This window comes from Engystomops pustulosus, chromosome 8, assembly GCF_040894005.1.
Source record: "Engystomops pustulosus chromosome 8, aEngPut4.maternal, whole genome shotgun sequence".
Classification (NCBI taxonomy): domain Eukaryota; kingdom Metazoa; phylum Chordata; class Amphibia; order Anura; family Leptodactylidae; genus Engystomops; species Engystomops pustulosus.
Window position 1 is genome coordinate 8,739,228 of NC_092418.1, and position 24,749 is coordinate 8,763,976.

A 24,749-nucleotide genomic window follows, 5' to 3' on the forward strand; every position below is an offset into this window, starting at 1 on the left:
AAGGTCAGCGCAGGGTGGAGGAGCTTTAGGCTCAGCGCAGGGTGGAGAAGCTCTAAGGTCAGCGCAGCGTGGAGGAGCTCTAAGGTCAGCGCAGCGTGGAGGAGCTCTAAGGTCAGCGCAGGGTGGAGGAGCTCTAAGGTCAGCGCAGGGTGGAGGAGCTCTAAGGTCAGCGCAGGGTGGAGGAGCTCTAAGGTCAGCGCAGGGTGGAGGAGCTCTAAGGTCAGCGCAGGGTGGAGGAGCTTTAGGCTCAGCGCAGGGTGGAGGAGCTTTAGGCTCAGCGCAGGGTGGAGGAGCTTTAGGCTCAGCGCAGGGTGGAGAAGCTCTAAGGTCAGCGCAGCGTGGAGGAGCTCTAAGGTCAGCGCAGGGTGGAGGAGCTCTAAGGTCAGCACAGGGTGGAGGAGCTCTAAGGTCAGCGCAGGGTGGAGGAGCTCTAAGGTCAGCACAGGGTGGAGGAGCTCTAAGGTCAGCGCAGGGTGGAGGAGCTTTAGGGTCAGCGCAGGGTGGAGGAGCTCTAAGGTCAGCGCAGGGTGGAGGAGCTTTAGGCTCAGCACAGGGTGGAGGAGCGCTAAGGTCAGCGCAGGGTGGAGGAGCTCTAAGGTCAGCGCAGGGTGGAGGAGCTCTAAGGTCAGCGCAGGGTGGAGAAGCTCTAAGGTCAGCGCAGCGTGGAGGAGCTCTAAGGTCAGCGCAGGGTGGAGAAGCTCTAAGGTCAGCGCAGCGTGGAGGAGCTCTAAGGTCAGCGCAGGGTGGAGGAGCTCTAAGGTCAGCGCAGGGTGGAGGAGCTTTAGGGTCAGCGCAGGGTGGAGGAGCTTTAGGGTCAGCGCAGGGTGGAGGAGCTTTAGGGTCAGCGCAGGGTGGAGGAGCTTTAGGGTCAGCGCAGGGTGGAGGAGCTTTAGGGTCAGCGCAGGGTGGAGGAGCTTTAGGGTCAGCGCAGGGTGGAGGAGCTTTAGGGTCAGCGCAGGGTGGAGGAGCTTTAGGGTCAGCGCAGGGTGGAGGAGCTTTAGGGTCAGCGCAGAGTGGAGGAGCTCTAAGGTCAGCGCAGGGTGGAGGAGCTTTAGGGTCAGCGCAGAGTGGAGGAGCTCTAAGGTCAGCGCAGGGTGGAGGAGCTTTAGGGTCAGCGCAGGGTGGAGGAGCTCTAAGGTCAGCGCAGGGTGGAGAAGCTCTAAGGTCAGCGCAGGGTGGAGGAGCTTTAACCTCATCCTTTGGGGCAGAAACTAGATCCTTCATACAAGTGTTTGTGTCTGAGTGATTTTCCCTTGGAATGGAGTTGGAGTCTTCCTTGCAGCCATGGATCGTCCTATAGCTCCGTGCGGAAGTTGATCCCAATCCCCTCCATCTTCTTCTTGTATTCCTCATCAAATACAATATTTTGGGCCACTAGGAAATGATTCTTCCAGTCGCCAACTTTACCTAAAACCACACAACAAAGGGTTAATGATCAGTGCCTCTCCAGTCATTTTTGACAATTTATGGGGGAAGATTTTACAAACAAATATCCAGTTTTTGGTAAACTCTGTGTCTTGGCAAATCTCCATCACTTCACTGTCCTTCAGGTTATTACATTCATGAATCAGGCTGCTCAGGATGAGCATCTCTCCCATGTAAAGGAGGACTCACCTTTTCTCATAAAGTTGGAGACTGACTGGTCAAACACAAAGGACGGCAGGGCACTGAAGTTGGCCATTGGGTTATCCTTCATGATGTCGAAGGTCGTGTGGTGGTGGACGATGTCCAGGATCTCCTCCGTCAGATCCTTTCCCAGAAATTTTGCGATTTTTCTTATTTCACTTTTTGGGTTCTGATGGGAAAAAAACCAAAAGGGAATTATAAGAAACATCAGGAAGTGTCTGTGTCCTTAACGTAGAAGAAGTCGGTGTCCTCACCTCGATCAGGTCCTCGTAGAAGGCGAAGAGGATCTGGTGTTTGTCTTTTGCTTTCCACCATCCAGTGACGTGGTCAAACCAGCTCCCCCACGGAACTGAAAGAGGGGGAAGCATTAGGAGGATGGAAGACAAGAAGGAAAAGGGAAGAACAAACCCAAAGAACATGGCGAAGGAAGACACAAAGAGTGAGGAAAGGCTGCAAAACACGGGGATAAAAGACTGAGGAACATGGTGTGGAAAACCAGAGGAACATGGTGTGGAAAACCAGAGGAACATGGTGTGGAAAATCAGAGGATCATAGTGTGGAAAACCAGAGGAACATGGTGCGGAAAACTAGAGGAACATGGTGCGGAAAACCAGAGGGACATGGTGCGGAAAACAAGAGGAACATAATGTGGAAAACCAGAGGATCATGGTGTGGAAAACCAGAGGAACATGGTGTGGAAAACCAGAGGAACATGGTGTGGAAAACCAGAGGATCATAGTGTGGAAAACCAGAGGATCATGGTGTGGAAAACCAGAGGAACATGGTGTGGAAAACTAGAGGAACATGGTGTGGAAAACCAGAGGATCATGGTGTGGAAAACCAGAGGATCATGGTGTGGAAAACCAGAGGATCATGGTGTGGAAAACCAGAGGAACATGGTGTGGAAAACCAGAGGATCATGGTGTGGAAAACCAGAGGAACATAGTGTGGAAAACCAGAGGAACATAGTGTGAAAAAACTGTGGAAGGTGGTAATGAAAGAATAAGGAACATGGTGGGGAAAGAATGAGGAACATCATGAACAGAGACAGATCAACATGTTGGGGAGAGACCAAGGAATGTGGTGACAAAAGTCTGAGGAACACAGTGAAGAAATGCTGAGCGCCCTGGTAAGGAAAGGCTGCAGGACAAGCTGCAGTACATGGTGAGGAAATGGTAAGACAGGGCTCATGGATGAAGAACACAGTGAGGAACATGCTCAGGAAAGACTGCAGAACACAATGAAGATATGGAAACGCCGAGGAACACGGTGGAGAAATGATGTGAGAGATAAAGCTCAGACACTTGGTTCAGTGAAGCAGATGGAGACAATGTTTATAAGATATCACTGTCCGTGCTCTATCTTCTCCACCCAGCGGCCATAACTCTGAAGGGAGATTGTGAGGAACGTTCTCCACGTGTCACTAGTCCTCTGACCCCTCACTCCACAGATACAACCTGGCTCCGTGGAAGCTGAGTCCCTCACGTGATAACCTGGAGTAGCCTTGGACTTTGTAAATGGGAGTGGCATCTTACTATCGGCCACAACTTTTACCTAGTGGACTTTGGTTCTGAACGTACTGGCTTAGCACAAATTGGACAATTGCTTATATAGCAATCCCATAATAATATGGTTTAGGAGCTGAGGCGCGCTTTCAGGAACGTATGAGGAACGTGCTTCTTCTTCTAACCTTTTCCAGCCAAGAATGCTGAGAAATACTCGTCCCATGTGCCGGGATCGGGCAGACCCTTGTTCATCTTCTGGAAGAAGTAGTAAGACACCAGGCAGTCCTTGGCGTTACGAGCCACGTAAATGATCTGTGGAAGGAGAGAAGCGCTACAAGTGAGAGACCACAGGACTTTTTGGAAAACACTTGTAGAAGTCAGAATTTGAAGGGTTGCCCTCCACATCTTCATGTCTACCTTGACATTCTTCTCCCAAAATGAAGGCGGCACCAGATCTACTGGGAAATGCGTCTTTAAGAGGCGCGGAGACTCCAGGGCGTCAGCGGCTTCCACCCCTGAAACATATGGAGATGAGTGAACAGGCCACGGTTTTGGTGGCTCTAGATGGGGTCTCCTTTACCTGACTGCATTGGCATTGGTTTTGGGTTCAGCTCCAGGAAGGGCACCTTGATAAAGCAGGGGGCGCGCATGCTCCGCTCCACGTCCCCGTCCAGCATGATCAGGTCCACGATCTCCTGCATCCACGTCGTCCCTGCGGTAACACGGACAAGTTACACAGAGAACCACGGGTGGCCGCCATGATGGCGCCTCGTAAATATTATACCGTCCCTTTAAGAGTCACACAGGTGCAGGGCGTGACCTGGCGCACTTGGCGATGCCGTGCAGAAAATTGTGGTGGATTATTACTGGCGATTGTCTGCTCTCAAACCATAATTAAGATGTTTCGGAATCAGGTTCCTGGGAACTCTGGGAGGGGGGCACATACTTTATTGTGGATAACACTATCGAGTCTCATCACATTTCACTGTGTATTTGCTCCACCCAGCTTTCCCGACTCCTGAATGAAATATCAAGTTCTGCCTAAACTCTGCCCTTATATAACAAGGAGTATTGGGATCTGTAATACCCCTCCTCCCCAACGTCTCTTGTGGGTTGGTAGGGTTAAATATTTCATAATCAGCAATTATTGGATTATATGGGAAACTAAAGTAAGACGACCCCTGACTCCGACCCCACCCTAGGATTACTGCCCGGCCATGTCCGATAATCTCCAGGGAGCAGAGTATCTAATCCCGTCCTGTATGTAGTGATCTCCCCCTAGTGGTGGTGTATAATCTGTATGTAGTGATCTCCCCCTAGTGGTGGTGTATAATGTGTATGTAGTGATCTCCCCCTAGTGGTGGTGTATAATGTGTATGTAGTGATCTCCCCCTAGTGGTGGTGTATAATCTGTATGTAGTGATCTCCCCCTAGTGGTGGTGTATAATCTGTATGTAGTGATCTCCCCCTAGTGGTGGTGTATAATCTGTATGTAGTGATCTCCCCCTAGTGGTGGTGTATAATGTGTATGTAGTAATCTCCCCCTAGTGGTGATGTATAATATGTATGTAGTGAGCTCCCCCTAGTGGTGGTGTATAATCTGTATGTAGTGATCTCCCCCTAGTGGTGGTGTATAATGTGTATGTAGTGATCTCCCCCTAGTGGTGGTGTATAATCTGTATGTAGTGATCTCCCCCTAGTGGTGGTGTATAATGTGTATGTAGTGACCTCCTCCTAGTGGTGGTGTATAATGTGTATGTAGTGAGCTCCCCCTAGTGGTGGTGTATAATGTGTATGTAGTGATCTCCTCCTAGTGGTGGTGTATAATGTGTATGTAGTGATCTCCCCCTAGTGGTGGTGTATAATCTGTATGTAGTGATCTCCTCCTAGTGGTGGTGTATAATCTGTATGTAGTGATCTCCCCCTAGTGGTGGTGTATAATGTGTATGTAGTGAGCTCCCCCTAGTGGTGGTGTATAATGTGTATGTAGTAATCTCCCCCTGGTGGTGGTATATAATCTGTATGTAGTGATCTCCTCCTAGTGGTGGTGTATAATCTGTATGTAGTGATCTCCCCCTAGTGGTGGTGTATAATCTGTATGTAGTGATCTCCTCCTAGTGGTGGTGTATAATCTGTATGTAGTGATCTCCTCCTAGTGGTGGTGTATAATCTGTATGTAGTGATCTCCCCCTAGTGGTGGTGTATAATCTGTATGTAGTGATCTCCCCCTAGTGGTGGTGTATAATCTGTATGTAGTGATCTCCTCCTAGTGGTGGTGTATAATGTGTATGTAGTGATCTCCTCCTAGTGGTGGTGTATAATCTGTATGTAGTGATCTCCTCCTAGTGGTGGTGTATAATGTGTATGTAGTGATCTCCCCCTAGTGGTGGTGTATAATGTGTATGTAGTGATCTCCCCCTAGTGGTGGTGTATAATCTGTATGTAGTGATCTCCCCCTAGTGGTGGTGTATAATCTGTATGTAGTGATCTCCCCCTAGTGGTGGTGTATAATGTGTATGTAGTGAGCTCCCCCTAGTGGTGGTGTATAATGTGTATGTAGTGATCTCCTCCTAGTGGTGGTGTATAATGTGTATGTAGTGATCTCCCCCTAGTGGTGGTGTATAATCTGTATGTAGTGATCTCCTCCTAGTGGTGGTGTATAATCTGTATGTAGTGATCTCCCCCTAGTGGTGGTGTATAATGTGTATGTAGTGAGCTCCCCCTAGTGGTGGTGTATAATCTGTATGTAGTGATCTCCTCCTAGTGGTGGTGTATAATCTGTATGTAGTGATCTCCTCCTAGTGGTGGTGTATAATCTGTATGTAGTGATCTCCTCCTAGTGGTGGTGTATAATCTGTATGTAGTGATCTCCCCCTAGTGGTGGTGTATAATCTGTATGTAGTGATCTCCCCCTAGTGGTGGTGTATAATCTGTATGTAGTGATCTCCTCCTAGTGGTGGTGTATAATGTGTATGTAGTGATCTCCTCCTAGTGGTGGTGTATAATCTGTATGTAGTGATCTCCCCCTAGTGGTGGTGTATAATCTGTATGTAGTGATCTCCCCCTAGTGGTGGTGTATAATGTGTATGTAGTGATCTCCCCCTAGTGGTGGTGTATAATGTGTATGTAGTGATCTCCCCCTAGTGGTGGTGTATAATGTGTATGTAGTGAGCTCCCCCTAGTGGTGGTGTATAATGTGTATGTAGTGAGCTCCCCCTAGTGGTGGTGTATAATCTGTATGTAGTGATCTCCCCCTAGTGGTGGTGTATAATCTGTATGTAGTGATCTCCCCCTAGTGGTGGTGTATAATGTGTATGTAGTGATCTCCTCCTAGTGGTGGTGTATAATCTGTATGTAGTGATCTCCCCCTAGTGGTGGTGTATAATGTGTATGTAGTGATCTCCCCCTAGTGGTGGTGTATAATGTGTATGTAGTGATCTCCCCCTAGTGGTGGTGTATAATGTGTATGTAGTGAGCTCCCCCTAGTGGTGGTGTATAATGTGTATGTAGTGAGCTCCCCCTAGTGGTGGTGTATAATCTGTATGTAGTGATCTCCCCCTAGTGGTGGTGTATAATGTGTATGTAGTGATCTCCTCCTAGTGGTGGTGTATAATCTGTATGTAGTGATCTCCCCCTAGTGGTGGTGTATAATGTGTATGTAGTGATCTCCCCCTAGTGGTGGTGTATAATGTGTATGTAGTGATCTCCCCCTAGTGGTGGTGTATAATGTGTATGTAGTGAGCTCCCCCTAGTGGTGGTGTATAATCTGTATGTAGTGATCTCCCCCTAGTGGTGGTGTATAATCTGTATGTAGTGATCTCCTCCTAGTGGTGGTGTATAATCTGTATGTAGTGATCTCCTCCTAGTGGTGGTGTATAATGTGTATGTAGTGATCTCCCCCTAGTGGTGGTGTATAATGTGTATGTAGTGATCTCCCCCTAGTGGTGGTGTATAATGTGTATGTAGTGATCTCCTCCTAGTGGTGGTGTATAATCTGTATGTAGTGATCTCCCCCTAGTGGTGGTGTATAATGTGTATGTAGTGATCTCCCCCTAGTGGTGGTGTATAATCTGTATGTAGTGATCTCCTCCTAGTGGTGGTGTATAATGTGTATGTAGTGATCTCCTCCTAGTGGTGGTGTATAATGTGTATGTAGTGATCTCCCCCTAGTGGTGGTGTATAATGTGTATGTAGTGATCTCCCCCTAGTGGTGGTGTATAATGTGTATGTAGTGATCTCCCCCTAGTGGTGGTGTATAATCTGTATGTAGTGATCTCCCCCTAGTGGTGGTGTATAATGTGTATGTAGTGATCTCCCCCTAGTGGTGGTGTATAATGTGTATGTAGTGATCTCCCCCTAGTGGTGGTGTATAATCTGTATGTAGTGATCTCCTCCTAGTGGTGGTGTATAATCTGTATGTAGTGATCTCCTCCTAGTGGTGGTGTATAATCTGTATGTAGTGATCTCCTCCTAGTGGTGGTGTATAATCTGTATGTAGTGAACTCCCCCTAGTGGTAGTGTATAATCTGTATGTAGTGATCTCCCCCTAGTGGTGGTGTATAATGTGTATGTAGTGATCTCCTCCTAGTGGTGGTGTATAATCTGTATGTAGTGATCTCCTCCTAGTGGTGGTGTATAATCTGTATGTAGTGATCTCCTCCTAGTGGTGGTGTATAATCTGTATGTAGTGAACTCCCCCTAGTGGTGGTGTATAATCTGTATGTAGTGATCTCCCCCTAGTGGTGGTGTATAATCTGTATGTAGTGATCTCCTCCTAGTGGTGGTGTATAATGTGTATGTAGTGATCTCCTCCTAGTGGTGGTGTATAATCTGTATGTAGTGATCTCCTCCTAGTGGTGGTGTATAATCTGTATGTAGTGATCTCCTCCTAGTGGTGGTGTATAATCTGTATGTAGTGATCTCCTCCTAGTGGTGGTGTATAATCTGTATGTAGTGATCTCCTCCTAGTGGTGGTGTATAATCTGTATGTAGTGATCTCCCCCTAGTGGTGGTGTATAATCTGTATGTAGTGATCTCCCCCTAGTGGTGGTGTATAATCTGTATGTAGTGATCTCCCCCTAGTGGTGACTATATAATCTGTATGTAGTGATCTCCCCCTAGTGGTGGTGTATAATGTGTATGTAGTGATCTCCTCCTAGTGGTGGTGTATAATGTGTATGTAGTGATCTCCCCCTAGTGGTGGTGTATAATGTGTATGTAGTGATCTCCCCCTAGTGGTGGTGTATAATGTGTATGTAGTGATCTCCCCCTAGTGGTGGTGTATAATGTGTATGTAGTGATCTCCCCCTAGTGGTGGTGTATAATGTGTATGTAGTGATCTCCCCCTAGTGGTGGTGTATAATCTGTATGTAGTGATCTCCCCCTAGTGGTGGTGTATAATGTGTATGTAGTGATCTCCTCCTAGTGGTGGTGTATAATGTGTATGTAGTGATCTCCCCCTAGTGGTGGTGTATAATGTGTATGTAGTGATCTCCCCCTAGTGGTGGTGTATAATGTGTATGTAGTGATCTCCCCCTAGTGGTGGTGTATAATCTGTATGTAGTGATCTCCCCCTAGTGGTGGTGTATAATGTGTATGTAGTGATCTCCCCCTAGTGGTGGTGTATAATGTGTATGTAGTGATCTCCCCCTAGTGGTGGTGTATAATGTGTATGTAGTGAGCTCCCCCTAGTGGTGGTGTATAATGTGTATGTAGTGAGCTCCCCCTAGTGGTGGTGTATAATCTGTATGTAGTGATCTCCCCCTAGTGGTGGTGTATAATCTGTATGTAGTGATCTCCTCCTAGTGGTGGTGTATAATGTGTATGTAGTGATCTCCCCCTAGTGGTGGTGTATAATGTGTATGTAGTGATCTCCCCCTAGTGGTGGTGTATAATGTGTATGTAGTGATCTCCCCCTAGTGGTGGTGTATAATGTGTATGTAGTGATCTCCCCCTAGTGGTGGTGTATAATGTGTATGTAGTGATCTCCCCCTAGTGGTGGTGTATAATGTGTATGTAGTGATCTCCCCCTAGTGGTGGTGTATAATGTGTATGTAGTGAGCTCCCCCTAGTGGTGGTGTATAATGTGTATGTAGTGAGCTCCCCCTAGTGGTGGTGTATAATCTGTATGTAGTGATCTCCCCCTAGTGGTGGTGTATAATGTGTATGTAGTGATCTCCTCCTAGTGGTGGTGTATAATCTGTATGTAGTGATCTCCCCCTAGTGGTGGTGTATAATGTGTATGTAGTGATCTCCTCCTAGTGGTGGTGTATAATCTGTATGTAGTGATCTCCCCCTAGTGGTGGTGTATAATGTGTATGTAGTGAGCTCCTCCTAGTGGTGGTGTATAATGTGTATGTAGTGAGCTCCCCCTAGTGGTGGTGTATAATCTGTATGTAGTGATCTCCTTCTAGTGGTGGTGTATAATCTGTATGTAGTGATCTCCCCCTAGTGGTGGTGTATAATGTGTATGTAGTGATCTCCCCCTAGTGGTGGTGTATAATGTGTATGTAGTGAGCTCCCCCTAGTGGTGGTGTATAATCTGTATGTAGTGATCTCCTCCTAGTGGTGGTGTATAATGTGTATGTAGTGATCTCCCCCTAGTGGTGGTGTACAATGTGTATGTAGTGATCTCCCCCTAGTGGTGGTGTATAATCTGTATGTAGTGATCTCCTCCTAGTGGTGGTGTATAATCTGTATGTAGTGATCTCCTCCTAGTGGTGGTGTATAATCTGTATGTAGTGATCTCCCCCTAGTGGTGGTGTATAATGTGTATGTAGTGATCTCCTCCTAGTGGTGGTGTATAATGTGTATGTAGTGATCTCCTCCTAGTGGTGGTGTATAATCTGTATGTAGTGATCTCCCCCTAGTGGTGGTGTATAATCTGTATGTAGTGAGCTCCCCCTAGTGGTGGTGTATAATGTGTATGTAGTGATCTCCCCCTAGTGGTGGTGTATAATGTGTATGTAGTGATCTCCTCCTAGTGGTGGTGTATAATCTGTATGTAGTGATCTCCCCCTAGTGGTGGTGTATAATCTGTATGTAGTGATCTCCCCCTAGTGGTGGTGTATAATCTGTATGTAGTGATCTCCCCCTAGTGGTGGTGTATAATGTGTATGTAGTGATCTCCCCCTAGTGGTGGTGTATAATGTGTATGTAGTGATCTCCCCCTAGTGGTGGTGTATAATCTGTATGTAGTGATCTCCCCCTAGTGGTGGTGTATAATCTGTATGTAGTGAGCTCTTTATAGAGGTAGGATTGTACACAGAAACTCAGAGAACTGTATCAAACATAATGGGATTAGATACACAGCTCAGCAGACAGTATCACACCGGATAGGATTAGATACACAGCTCAGCAGACAGTATCACACAGGATAGTATTAGATACACAGCTCAGCAGACAGTATCACACAGGATAGGATTAGATACACAGCTCAGCAGACAGTATCACACAGGACAGGATTAGATACACAGCTCAGCAGACAGTATCACACCGGATAGGATTAGATACACAGCTCAGCAGACAGTATCACACAGGATAGTATTAGATACACAGCTCAGCAGACAGTATCACACAGGATAGGATTAGATACACAGCTCAGCAGACAGTATCACACAGGATAGTATTAGATACACAGCTCAGCAGACAGTATCACACAGGACAGGATTAGATACACAGCTCAGCAGACAGTATCACACAGGATAGGGTTAGATACACAGCTCAGCAGACAGTATCACACAGGATAGGATTAGATACACAGCTCAGCAGACAGTATCACACAGGATAGGATCAGATACACAGCTCAGCAGACAGTATCACACAGGATGGGATTAGATACACAGCTCAGCAGACAGTATCACACAGGATAGTATTAGATACACAGCTCAGCAGACAGTATCACACACGATAGGATTAGATACACAGCTCAGCAGGCAGTATCACACAGGATAGGATTAGATACACAGCTCAGCAGACAGTATCACACAGGATGGGATTAGATACACAGCTCAGCAGACAGTATCACACAGGATAGTATTAGATACACAGCTCAGCAGACAGTATCACACAGGATAGGATTAGATACACAGCTCAGCAGGCAGTATCACACAGGATAGGATTAGATACACAGCTCAGCAGACAGTATCACACAGGATGGGATTAGATACACAGCTCAGCAGACAGTATCACACAGGATAGTATTAGATACACAGCTCAGCAGACAGTATCACACAGGAGAGGATTAGATACACAGCTCAGCAGACAGTATCACACAGGATGGGATTAGATACACAGCTCAGCAGACAGTATCACACAGGATAGTATTAGATACACAGCTCAGCAGACAGTATCACACAGGAGAGGATTAGATACACAGCTCAGCAGACAGTATCACACAGGATAGGATTAGATACACAGCTCAGCAGACAGTATCACACAGGATAGGATTAGATACACAGCTCAGCAGACAGTATCACACAGGATAGTATTAGATACACAGCTCAGCAGGCAGTATCACATAGGATGGGATTAGATACACAGCTCAGCAGACAGTATCACACAGGATGGGATTAGATACACAGCTCAGCAGACAGTATCACACAGGATAGGGTTAGATACACAGCTCAGCAGACAGTATCACACAGGATAGGATTAGATACACAGCTCAGCAGACAGTATCACACAGGATAGGGTTAGATACACAGCTCAGCAGACAGTATCACACAGGATGGGATTAGATACACAACTCAGCAGACTGTATCACACAGGATAGGATTAGATACACAGCTCAGCAGACAGTATCACACAGGATTGGATTAGATACACAGCTCAGCAGGCAGTATCACACAGGATGGGATTAGATACACAGCTCAGCAGCCAGTATCACACAGGATAGGATTAGATACACAGCTCAGCAGGCAGTATCACACAGGATAGGATTAGATACACAGCTCAGCAGGCAGTATCACACAGGATAGGATTAGATACACAGCTCAGCAGACAGTATCACACAGGATGGGATTAGATACACAGCTCAGCAGACAGTATCACACAGGATAGGGTTAGATACACAGCTCAGAAGACAGTATCACACAGGATAGGATTAGATACACAGCTCAGCAGACAGTATCACACAGGATAGGGTTAGATACACAGCTCAGCAGACAGTATCACACAGGATAGGATTAGATACACAGCTCAGCAGACAGTATCACACAGGAGAGGATTAGATACACAGCTCAGCAGACAGTATCACACAGGATAGGATTAGATACACAGCTCAGCAGAGAGTATCACACAGGATAGGATTAGATACACAGCTCAGCAGACAGTATCACACAGGAGAGGATTAGATACACAGCTCAGCAGACAGTATCACACAGGAGAGGATTAGATACACAGCTCAGCAGTCAGTATCACACAGGATAGTATTAGATACACAGCTCAGCAGACAGTATCACACAGGATAGGGTTAGATACACAGCTCAGCAGACAGTATCACACAGGAGAGGATTAGATACACAGCTCAGCAGTCAGTATCACACAGGATAGGATTAGATACACAGCTCAGCAGACAGTATCACACAGGATAGGGTTAGATACACAGCTCAGCAGACTGTATCACACAGGACAGGGTTAGATACACAGCTCGGCAGACAGTATCACACAGGATAGGGTTAGATACACAGCTCGGCAGACAGTATCACACAGGATAGGATTAGATACACAGCTCAGCAGACAGTATCACACAGGATGGGATTAGATACACAGCTCAGCAGTCAGTATCACACAGGATAGGATTAGATACACAGCTCAGCAGACAGTATCACACAGGATAGGGTTAGATACACAGCTCGGCAGACAGTATCACACAGGATAGGATTAGATACACAGCTCAGCAGACAGTATCACACAGGATGGGATTAGATACACAGCTCAGCAGACAGTATCACACAGGATAGGGTTAGATACACAGCTCAGCAGACTGTATCACACAGGGTAGGATTAGATACACAGCTCAGCAGACAGTATCACACAGGATAGGATTAGATACACAGCTCAGCAGAGAGTATCACACAGGATAGGATTAGATACACAGCTCAGCAGGCAGTATCACACAGGATAGGATTAGATACACAGCTCAGCAGACAGTATCACACAGGAGTGGATTAGATACACAACTCAGCAGACTGTATCACACAGGATGGGATTAGATACGCGGCTCAGCAGTCAGTATCACACAGGATAGGATTAGATACACAGCTCAGTAGACAGTATCACACAGGACAGGATTAGATACACAGCTCAGCAGACAGTATCACACAGGAGAGGATTAGATACACAGCTCAGCAGAGTGTATCACACAGGATTAGATATGTAACTCATTGGATACGTTGTATTCCTGTGGGTGCACAGTGGGTGGAGCTAGTGGTACTGGGCGGGGCTCAGGAGCCTCTCACCTGCTTTCGGGTATGTAGCGATGAGGATGTCGTCTTCTCGTGCCTGGAAGTTGTGGATCTGGTCCCATATTTGGCAGGTGGACTCTGGGAGCAGGACCCCCTGGAACTCCTCCATTTTCGGGGGGTGGTGCTCCATGTGTTGCGCCAGTTTCTGCAGCAGTTCTGGATCCATTGCCGGATTCTCCATTCTCCTTGTACAGGACGAGCGCAGGATAAGCAACTTCTCAACTTTGGACTTGTGCCAATAACATTCTGGTTTCATATTCCTAGATCCTGCCCCGCCCCCTCCTCCTCAGCCCCGCCCTCTCCCCCTCAGCCCCACCTCACCCTCTCCGCCTCAGCCCCGCCCCTATCCAGGCTTTTGTCTTATTAACTATTCTTTCTACAAAAAGCAAAGCGAAGGCTCCCAGTCACATACACTGGGCCCCTCTCATATTATCGTGTATCAGGGCTAGAGGCGTATCTCATCTTGTACCTGAGCTAGAGGTGTATCTCATCTTGTATCCAGGCTGGAGGCGTATTTCATCTTGTATCCAGTCTGGAGGCGTATCTCATCTTGTATCGGGGTCGGAGGTGTATCTAATCTTGTATCGGGGTCGGAGGTGTATCTCATCTTGTATCGGGGCTGGAGGGGTATCTCATCTTGTATCGGGGCTAGAGGTGTATCTCTTCTTGTATCGGGGCTGGAGGCGTATCTCATCGTGTATCGGGGCTGGAGGTGTATCTCATCTTGTATCGGGGCTGGAGGGGAATCCCATCTTGTATCGGGGCTGGAGGCGTATCTCATCTTGTATCCAGGCTGGAGGGGAATCCCATCTTGTATCGGGGCTAGAGGCGTATCTCATCGTGTATCGGGGCTGGAGGCGTATCTCATCTTGTATCCAGGCTGGAGGGGAATCCCATCTTGTATCGGGGCTGGAGGCGTATCTCATCTTGTATCGGGGCTGGAGGCGTATCTCATCTTGTATCCAGGCTGGAGGGGAATCCCATCTTGTATCGGGGCTGGAGGCGTATCTCGTCGTGTATCGGGGCTGGAGGCGTATCTCATCTTGTATCGGGGCTAGAGGCGTATCTCATCTTGTATCGGGGCTGGAGGTGTATCTCATCTTGTATCGGGGCTGGAGGTGTATCTCATCTTGTATCGGGGCTGGAGGCGTATCTCATCGTGTATCGGGGCTGGAGGCGTATCTCATTTTGTATCAGGGCTGGAGGCGTATCTCATCTTGTATCGGGGCTGGAGGGGTATCTCATCGCGTATCGGGGCTGGAGGTGTATCTCATCTTGTATCCAGGCTGGAGGGGAATCCCATCTTGTATCGGGGCTGGAGGCGTATCTCATCTTGTATCGGGGCTGGAGGTGTATCTCATCTTGTATCCAGGCTGGAGGCGTATCTCATCTTGTATCAGGGCTGGAGGCGTATCTCATCTTGTATCAGGGCTGGAGGCGTATCTCATCTTGTATCAGGGCTGGAGGCGTATCTCATCTTGTATCCAGGCTGGAGGTGTATCTCATCGTGTATCGGGGCTGGAGGCGTATCTCATCTTGTATCAGGGCTGGAGGCGTATCTCATCTTGTATCAGGGCTGGAGGCGTATCTCATCTTGTATCCAGGCTGGAGGTGTATCTCATCGTGTATCAGGGCTGGAGGCGTATCCATTACTGGCTAATGAGTTGCTGTGTTTGCTATGAATTAATGAGGGGGTTCTGTGATAACTATGGGGGGGGTGGCACATGAATTCATGAGGGGGTTCTGTGATAACTATGGGGGGGCGGCACATGAATTCATGAGGGGGTTCTGTGATAACTATGGGGGGCGGCACATGAATTCATGAGGGGGTTCTGGGGTCTTCTAACACTTCATTAGTGGGAGCTGTGTATAAATGTCATCACTAAGTGACCGTGGTATTTCCAGGGGCGCAGTGTGGAGATGTGCTCCAAAGGTGGAAGTCATATTATATATATATATATATATAGTTATTAGTTTACCGTATATATGTGTATATGCAGCTTACTTACTGCTGGAATATATTTTTATGTGCAGTATATTCACTGCTGGTATGTATTTTCACACATCATTTGGCTTATTGGAGCAAATTTACTTACCCAGTCCTGTCGCGATCCAGCAGCACGTTCTCCGACGAGGATTCGGGTCTGGCGCAATTCACTAAAGTCGTGCGTCCGATATCCTGCATGTGTTGCTTCCCCGCTCAGGTCCCCGGAGTTCACCTTCTTCTTCCTGGTGCATGTAAGTGCTGATCTTGCGACACAATTTCGTTTTAAAATTCCGCCGTTTGTCCGAATCAGTCTCATGCAAGCCGGCCCGATGCTCCGAAATCCGATTGCATGCGCCAAAAACCCGGAGCAATTCGGCGCAAAATAGAAAGCCGACGGAAACGCGGTCAGCGGACCCTTAGTAAATGAGCCCCATTATGATGCTAATTTTCCCTGGATTGTGTCTCATCTTGTATCGGAACCAGAGGGGCTCCTCATTGCACCCGGGCTAGCAGTCAGGGGCGTAACTACAGTGGTAGCAGCTATAGCAACCGCTATGGGGCCCATAATGTCAGGGGGCCCCACAACCCGACCTGACACACTAAAGAGTGGAGGATGTGCATCAGTATATCCATATTATATAATATGTATATAACATATACACTCACCGGCCACTTTATTAGGTCCACCATGCTAGTAACGGGTTGGACCCCCTTTTGCCTTCAGAACTGCCTCAATTCTTCGTGCCATAGATACAACAAGGTGCTGGAAGCTCCTCAGAGATTTTGCTCCATAGTGACATGATGGCATCACACAGTTGCCGCAGATTTGTCGGCTGCACATCCATGATGCGAATCTCCTGTTCCACCACATCCTAAAGATGCTCTATTGGATTGAGATGTGGTGACTGTGGAGGCCATTTGTGTCCAGTGACCTCATTGTCATGTTCAAGAAACCAGTCTGAGATGATTCCAGCTTTATGACATGGCGCATTATCCTGCTGAAAGTAGCCATCAGATGTTACAGGGTACATTGTGCTCATAAAGGGATGGACATGGTCAGCAACAATACTCAGGTAGGCTGTGGCGTTGTACCAAGGGGCCCAAAGACACCATGACACCCCCACCACCAGCCTGAGCCGCTGATACAAGGCAGGATGGATCCATGACACCACCACCACCAGCCTGACCCGCTGATACAAGGCAGGATGGATCCATGACACCACCACCACCAGCCTGACCCGCTGATACAAGGCAGGATGGATCCATGACACCACCACCACCAGCCTGACCCGCTGATACAAGGCAGGATGGATCCATGACACCACCACCACCAGCCTGACCCGCTGATACAAGGCAGGATGGATCCATGACACCACCACCACCAGCCTGAGCCGCTGATACAAGGCAGGATGGATCCATGACACCACCACCACCAGCCTGACCCGCTGATACAAGGCAGGATGGATCCATGACACCACCACCACCAGCCTGAGCCGCTGATACAAGGCAGGATGGATCCATGACACCACCACCAGCCTGACCCGCTGATACAAGGCAGGATGGATCCATGACAGCACCACCACCAGCCTGAGCCGCTGATACAAGGCAGGATGGATCCATGACACCACCAGCACCAGCCTGAGCCGCTGATACAAGGCAGGATGGATCCATGACACCACCACCAGCCTGACCCGCTGATACAAGGCAGGATGGATCCATGACACCACCACCACCAGCCTGAGCCGCTGATACAAGGCAGGATGGATCCATGACACCACCAGCACCAGCCTGACCCGCTGATACAAGGCAGGATGGATCCATGACACCACCACCACCAGCCTGACCCGCTGATACAAGGCAGGATGGATCCATGACACCACCACCACCAGCCTGACCCGCTGATACAAGGCAGGATGGATCCATGACACCACCACCACCAGCCTGAGCCGCTGATACAAGGCAGGATGGATCCATGACACCACCACCAGCCTGACCCGCTGATACAAGGCAGGATGGATCCATGATAGCACCACCACCAGCCTGACCCGCTGATACAAGGCAGGATGGATCCATGACACCACCACCACCAGCCTGACCCGCTGATACAAGGCAGGATGGATCCATGACACCAGCACCACCAGCCTGAGCCGCTGATACAAGGCAGGATGGATCCATGACACCACCACCACCAGCCTGAGCCGCTGATACAAGGCAGGATGGATCCATGACACCACCACCACCAGCATGACCCACTGATACAAGGCAGGATGGATCCATGACACCACCACCACCAGCCTGACCCGCTGATACAAGGCAGGATGGATCCATGACACCACCACCACCAGCCTGAGCCGCTGATACAAGGCAGGATGGATCCATGACACCACCACCAGCCTGAGCCGCTGATACAAGGCAGGATGGATCCATGACACCACCACCAGCCTGACCCGCTGATACAAGGCAGGATGGATCCATGACAGCACCACCACCAGCCTGACCCGCTGATACAAGGCAGGATGGATCCATGACACCACCACCACCAGCCTGAACCGCTGATACAAGGCAGGATGGATCCATGACACCACCACCACCAGCCTGAGCCGCTGATACAAGGCAGGATGGATCCATGACAGCACCACCACCAGCCTGACCCGCTGATACAAGGCAGGATGGATCCATGACACCACCACCACCAGCCTGACCCGCTGATACAAGGCAGGATGGATCCATGACACCACCAGCACCAGCCTGACCCGCTGATACAAGGCAGGATGGATCCATGACACCACCACCACCAGCCTGACCCGCTGATACAGGGCAGGATGGATCCATGACACCAGCACCACCACCAGCCTGAGCCGCTGATACAAGGCAGGATGGATCCATGACACCACCACCACCAGCCTGACCCGCTGATACAAGGCAGGATGGATCCATGACACCACCACCACCAGCCTGACCCGCTGATACAAGGCAGGATGGATCCATGACACCACCACCACCAGCCTGACCCGCTGATACAGGGCAGGATGGATCCATGACACCACCACCACCAGTCTGACCCGCTGATACAAGGCAGGATGGATCCATGACACCACCACCACCAGCCTGACCCGCTGATACAAGGCAGGATGGATCCATGACACCACCACCACCAGCCTGACCCGCTGATACAAGGCAGGATGGATCCATGACACCACCACCACCAGCCTGACCCGCTGATACAAGGCAGGATGGATCCATGACACCACCAGCACCAGCCTGACCCGCTGATACAAGGCAGGATGGATCCATGACACCACCACCACCAGCCTGACCCGCTGATACATGGCAGGATGGATCCATGACACCACCACCACCAGCCTGAGCCGCTGATACAAGGCAGGATGGATCCATGACACCACCACCACCAGCCTGACCCGCTGATACAAGGCAGGATGGATCCATGACACCACCAGCAGCCTGAGCCGCTGATACAAGGCAGGATGGATCCATGACACCACCACCAGCCTGACTCGCTGATACAAGGCAGGATGGATCCATGACACCAGCACCACCAGCCTGAGCCGCTGATACAAGGCAGGATGGATCCATGACACCACCACCACCAGCCTGACCCGCTGATACAAGGCAGGATGGATCCATGACACCACCACCACCAGCCTGACCCGCTGATACAAGGCAGGATGGATCCATGACACCACCACCACCAGCCTGAGCCGCTGATACAAGGCAGGATGGATCCATGACACCACCACCACCAGCCTGACCCGCTGATACAAGGCAGGATGGATCCATGACACCACCACCACCAGCCTGAGCCGCTGATACAAGGCAGGATGGATCCATGACACCAGCACCACCAGCCTGAGCCGCTGATACAAGGCAGGATGGATCCATGACACCACCACCACCAGCCTGAGCCGCTGATACAAGGCAGGATGGATCCATGACACCACCACCACCAGCCTGACCCGCTGATACAAGGCAGGATGGATCCATGACACCACCACCACCAGCCTGACCCGCTGATACAAGGCAGGATGGATCCATGACAGCACCACCAGCCTGACCCGGTGATACAAGGCAGGATGGATCCATGACACCACCACCACCAGCCTGAGCCACTGATACAAAGCAGGAAGGATCCATGACACCACCACCAGCCTGACCCGCTGATACAAGGCAGGATGGATCCATGACACCACCACCACCAGCCTGAGCCGCTGATACAAGGCAGGATGGATCCATGACACCACCACCACCAGCCTGACCCGCTGATACAAGGCAGGATGGATCCATGACACCACCACCAGCCTGACCCGCTGATACAAGGCAGGATGGATCCATGACACCACCACCACCAGCCTGAGCCGCTGATACAAGGCAGGATGGATCCATGACACCAGCACCACCAGCCTGACCCGCTGATACAAGGCAGGATGGATCCATGACACCACCACCACCAGCCTGACCCGCTGATACAGGGCAGGATGGATCCATGACACCACCACCACCAGCCTGACCCGCTGATACAAGGCAGGATGGATCCATGACACCACCACCAGCCTGACCCACTGATACAAGGCAGGATGGATCCATGACACCACCACCACCAGCCTGAGCCGCTGATACAAGGCAGGATGGATCCATGACACCACCACCACCAGCCTGACCCGCTGATACAAGGCAGGATGGATCCATGACACCAGCACCACCAGCCTGAGCCGCTGATACAAGGCAGGATGGATCCATGACACCACCACCACCAGCCTGAGCCGCTGATACAAGGCAGGATGGATCCATGACGCCACCACCACCAGCCTGAGCCACTGATACAAGGCAGGATGGATCCATGACACCACCACCACCAGCCTGAGCCGCTGATACAGGGCAGGATGGATCCATGACACCACCACCACCAGCCTGACCCGCTGATACAAGGCAGGATGGATCCATGACACCACCACCACCAGCCTGAGCCGCTGATACAAGGCAGGATGGATCCATGACACCACCACCACCACCAGCCTGACCCGCTGATACAAGGCAGGATGGATCCATGATACCAGCACCACCAGCCTGACCCGCTGATACAAGGCAGGATGGATCCATGACACCACCACCACCAGCCTGAACCGCTGATACATGGCAGGATGGATCCATGACACCACCACCACCAGCCTGACCCGCTGATACAAGGCAGGATGGATCCATGACACCACCACCACCAGCCTGACCCGCTGATACAAGGCAGGATGGATCCATGACACCACCACCAGCCTGAGCTGCTGATACAAGGCAGGATGGATCCATGACACCACCACCACCAGCCTGAGCCGCTGATACAAGGCAGGATGGATCCATGACACCAGCACCACCAGCCTGACCCGCTGATACAAGGCAGGATGGATCCATGACACCACCACCACCAGCCTGACCCGCTGATACAAGGCAGGATGGATCCATGACACCACCACCACCAGCCTGACCCGCTGATACAAGGCAGGATGGATCCATGACACCACCACCACCAGCCTGACCCACTGATACAAGGCAGGATGGATCCATGACACCACCAGCACCAGCCTGACCCGCTGATACAAGGCAGGATGGATCCATGACACCACCACCACCAGCCTGAGCCGCTGATACAAGGCAGGATGGATCCATGACACCACCACCACCAGCCTGAGCCGCTGATACAAGGCAGGATGGATCCATGACACCACCACCACCAGCCTGAGCCGCTGATACAAGACAGGATGGATCCATGACACCACCACCAGCCTGAGCCGCTGATACAAGGCAGGATGGATCCATGACACCACCACCACCAGCCTGAGCCGCTGATACAAGGCAGGATGGATCCATGACACCACCAGCACCAGCCTGAGCCGCTGATACAAGGCAGGATGGATCCATGACACCACCACCACCAGCCTGACCCGCTGATACAAGGCAGGATGGATCCATGACACCACCACCACCAGCCTGACCCGCTGATACAAGGCAGGATGGATCCATGACACCACCACCACCAGCCTGACCCGCTGATACAAGGCAGGATGGATCCATGACACCACCACCACCAGCCTGACCCGCTGATACAGGGCAGGATGGATCCATGACACCACCACCACCAGCCTGAGCCGCTGATACAAGGCAGGATGGATCCATGACACCACCACCACCAGCCTGACCCGCTGATACAAGGCAGGATGGATCCATGACACCACCACCACCAGCCTGACCCGCTGATACAAGGCAGGATGGATCCATGACACCACCACCACCAGCCTGACCCGCTGATACAGGGCAGGATGGATCCATGACACCACCACCACCAGCCTGACCCGCTGATACAAGGCAGGATGGATCCATGACACCACCACCACCAGCCTGACCCGCTGATACAAGGCAGGATGGATCCATGACACCACCACCACCAGCCTGACCCGCTGATACAAGGCAGGATGGATCCATGACACCACCAGCCTGAGCCGCTGATATAAGGCAGGATGGATCCATGACACCACCACCACCAGCCTGAGCCGCTGATACAAGGCAGGATGGATCCATGACACCACCACCACCAGCCTGACCCGCTGATACAAGGCAGGATGGATCCATGACACCACCACCACCAGCCTGAGCCGCTGATACAAGGCAGGATGGATCCATGACACCACCACCACCAGCCTGACCCGCTGATACAAGGCAGGATGGATCCATGACACCACCACCACCACCCTGACCCGCTGATACAAGGCAGGATGGATCCATGACACCACCACCACCAGCCTGAGCCGCTGATACAAGGCAGGATGGATCCATGACACCACCACCACCAGCCTGACCCGCTGATACAAGGCAGGATGGATCCATGACACCACCACCACCAGCCTGAGCCGCTGATACAAGACAGGATGGATCCATGACACCACCACCAGCCTGAGCCGCTGATACAAGGGCAGGATGGATCCATGACACCACCACCACCAGCCTGAGCCGCTGATACAAGGCTGGATGGATCCATGACACCACCACCACCAGCCTGACCCGCTGATACAAGGCAGGATGGATCCATGACACCACCACCACCAGCCTGACCCGCTGATACAAGGCAGGATGGATCCATGACACCACCACCACCAGCCTGACCCGCTGATACAGGGCAGGATGGATCCATGACACCACCACCACCAGCCTGACCCGCTGATACAAGGCAGGATGGATCCATGACACCACCACCACCAGCCTGACCCGCTGATACAAGGCAGGATGGATCCATGACACCACCACCACCAGCCTGACCCGCTGATACAAGGCAGGATGGATCCATGACACCACCAGCCTGAGCCGCTGATATAAGGCAGGATGGATCCATGACACCACCACCACCAGCCTGAGCCGCTGATACAAGGCAGGATGGATCCATGACACCACCACCACCAGCCTGACCCGCTGATACAAGGCAGGATGGATCCATGACACCACCACCACCAGCCTGAGCCGCTGATACAAGGCAGGATGGATCCATGACACCACCACCACCAGCCTGACCCGCTGATACAAGGCAGGATGGATCCATGACACCACCACCACCACCCTGACCCGCTGATACAAGGCAGGATGGATCCATGACACCACCACCACCAGCCTGAGCCGCTGATACAAGGCAGGATGGATCCATGACACCACCACCACCAGCCTGACCCGCTGATACAAGGCAGGATGGATCCATGACACCACCACCACCAGCCTGAGCCTCTGATACAAGGCAGGATGGATCCATGACACCACCACCACCAGCCTGAGCCGCTGATACAAGGCAGGATGGATCCATGACACCACCACCACCAGCCTGAGCCGCTGATACAAGGCAGGATGGATCCATGACATCACCACCACCAGCCTGACCCGCTGATACAAGGCAGGATGGATCCATGACACCACCACCACCAGCCTGACCCGCTGATACAAGGCAGGATGGATCCATGACACCACCACCACCAGCCTGAGCCGCTGATACAAGGCAGGATGGATCCATGACACCAGCACCACCAGCCTGACCCGCTGATACAAGGCAGGATGGATCCATGACACCACCACCACCAGCCTGAGCCGCTGATACAAGGCAGGATGGATCCATGACACCACCACCACCAGCCTGACCCGCTGATACAGGGCAGGATGGATCCATGACACCACCACCACCAGCCTGACCCGCTGATACAAGGCAGGATGGATCCATGACACCACCACCAGCCTGAGCCACTGATACAAGGCAGGATGGATCCATGACACCACCACCACCAGCCTGAGCCGCTGATACAAGGCAGGATGGATCCATGACGCCACCACCACCAGCCTGAGCCACTGATACAAGGCAGGATGGATCCATGACACCACCACCACCAGCCTGACCCGCTGATACAGGGCAGGATGGATCCATGACACCACCACCAGCCTGACCCACTGATACAAGGCAGGATGGATCCATGACACCACCACCACCAGCCTGAGCCGCTGATACAAGGCAGGATGGATCCATGACACCACCACCACCAGCCTGACCCGCTGATACAAGGCAGGATGGATCCATGACACCACCACCACCAGCCTGACCCGCTGATACAGGGCAGGATGGATCCATGACACCACCACCACCAGCCTGACCCGCTGATACAAGGCAGGATGGATCCATGACACCACCACCAGCCTGACCCACTGATACAAGGCAGGATGGATCCATGACACCACCACCACCAGCCTGAACCGCTGATACAAGGCAGGATGGATCCATGACACCACCACCACCAGCCTGACCCGCTGATACAAGGCAGGATGGATCCATGACACCACCACCACCAGCCTGAGCCGCTGATACAAGGCAGGATGGATCCATGACGCCACCACCACCAGCCTGAGCCACTGATACAAGGCAGGATGGATCCATGACACCACCACCACCAGCCTGAGCCGCTGATACAGGGCAGGATGGATCCATGACACCACCACCACCAGCCTGACCCGCTGATACAAGGCAGGATGGATCCATGACACCACCACCACCAGCCTGAGCCGCTGATACAAGGCAGGATGGATCCATGACACCACCACCACCACCAGCCTGACCCGCTGATACAAGGCAGGATGGAT

At 51.1% G+C, this 24,749-nt stretch overlaps 1 protein-coding gene across 1 annotated transcript; it reads right to left on the reverse strand.

Moving 5' to 3' along the window:
- Positions 1–1,130: 1,130 nt before the first annotated feature.
- Positions 1,131–13,820, reverse strand: LOC140074574 (sulfotransferase 1C1-like). Its single transcript, XM_072119569.1, has 7 exons — positions 13,592–13,820; positions 3,712–3,843; positions 3,549–3,646; positions 3,317–3,443; positions 1,881–1,975; positions 1,615–1,795; positions 1,131–1,407 (listed from the first exon to the last, which is right to left on the reverse strand). The coding sequence occupies exons 1-7, from the start codon at positions 13,776–13,778 to the stop codon at positions 1,295–1,297; spliced, it is 933 nt and encodes a 310-aa protein (XP_071975670.1). The 5' UTR covers positions 13,779–13,820; the 3' UTR covers positions 1,131–1,294.
- Between the last annotated feature and the right edge of the window lie 10,929 nt (positions 13,821–24,749).

Coding starts and splice junctions, on each gene's coding strand:
- LOC140074574 (XM_072119569.1), bottom strand. CDS start 13,778: ATGGAGAATCCGGCAATGGATCCAGAACTGCTGCAGAAACTGGCGCAA. Junction 3,844..13,591: donor CGCTACATACCCGAAAGCAG/GTGAGAGGCTCC, acceptor GTGTTACCGCAG/GGACGACGTGGATGCAGGAG. Junction 1,408..1,614: donor CTCCAACTTTATGAGAAAAG/GTGAGTCCTCCT, acceptor GTGTGGTTTTAG/GTAAAGTTGGCGACTGGAAG.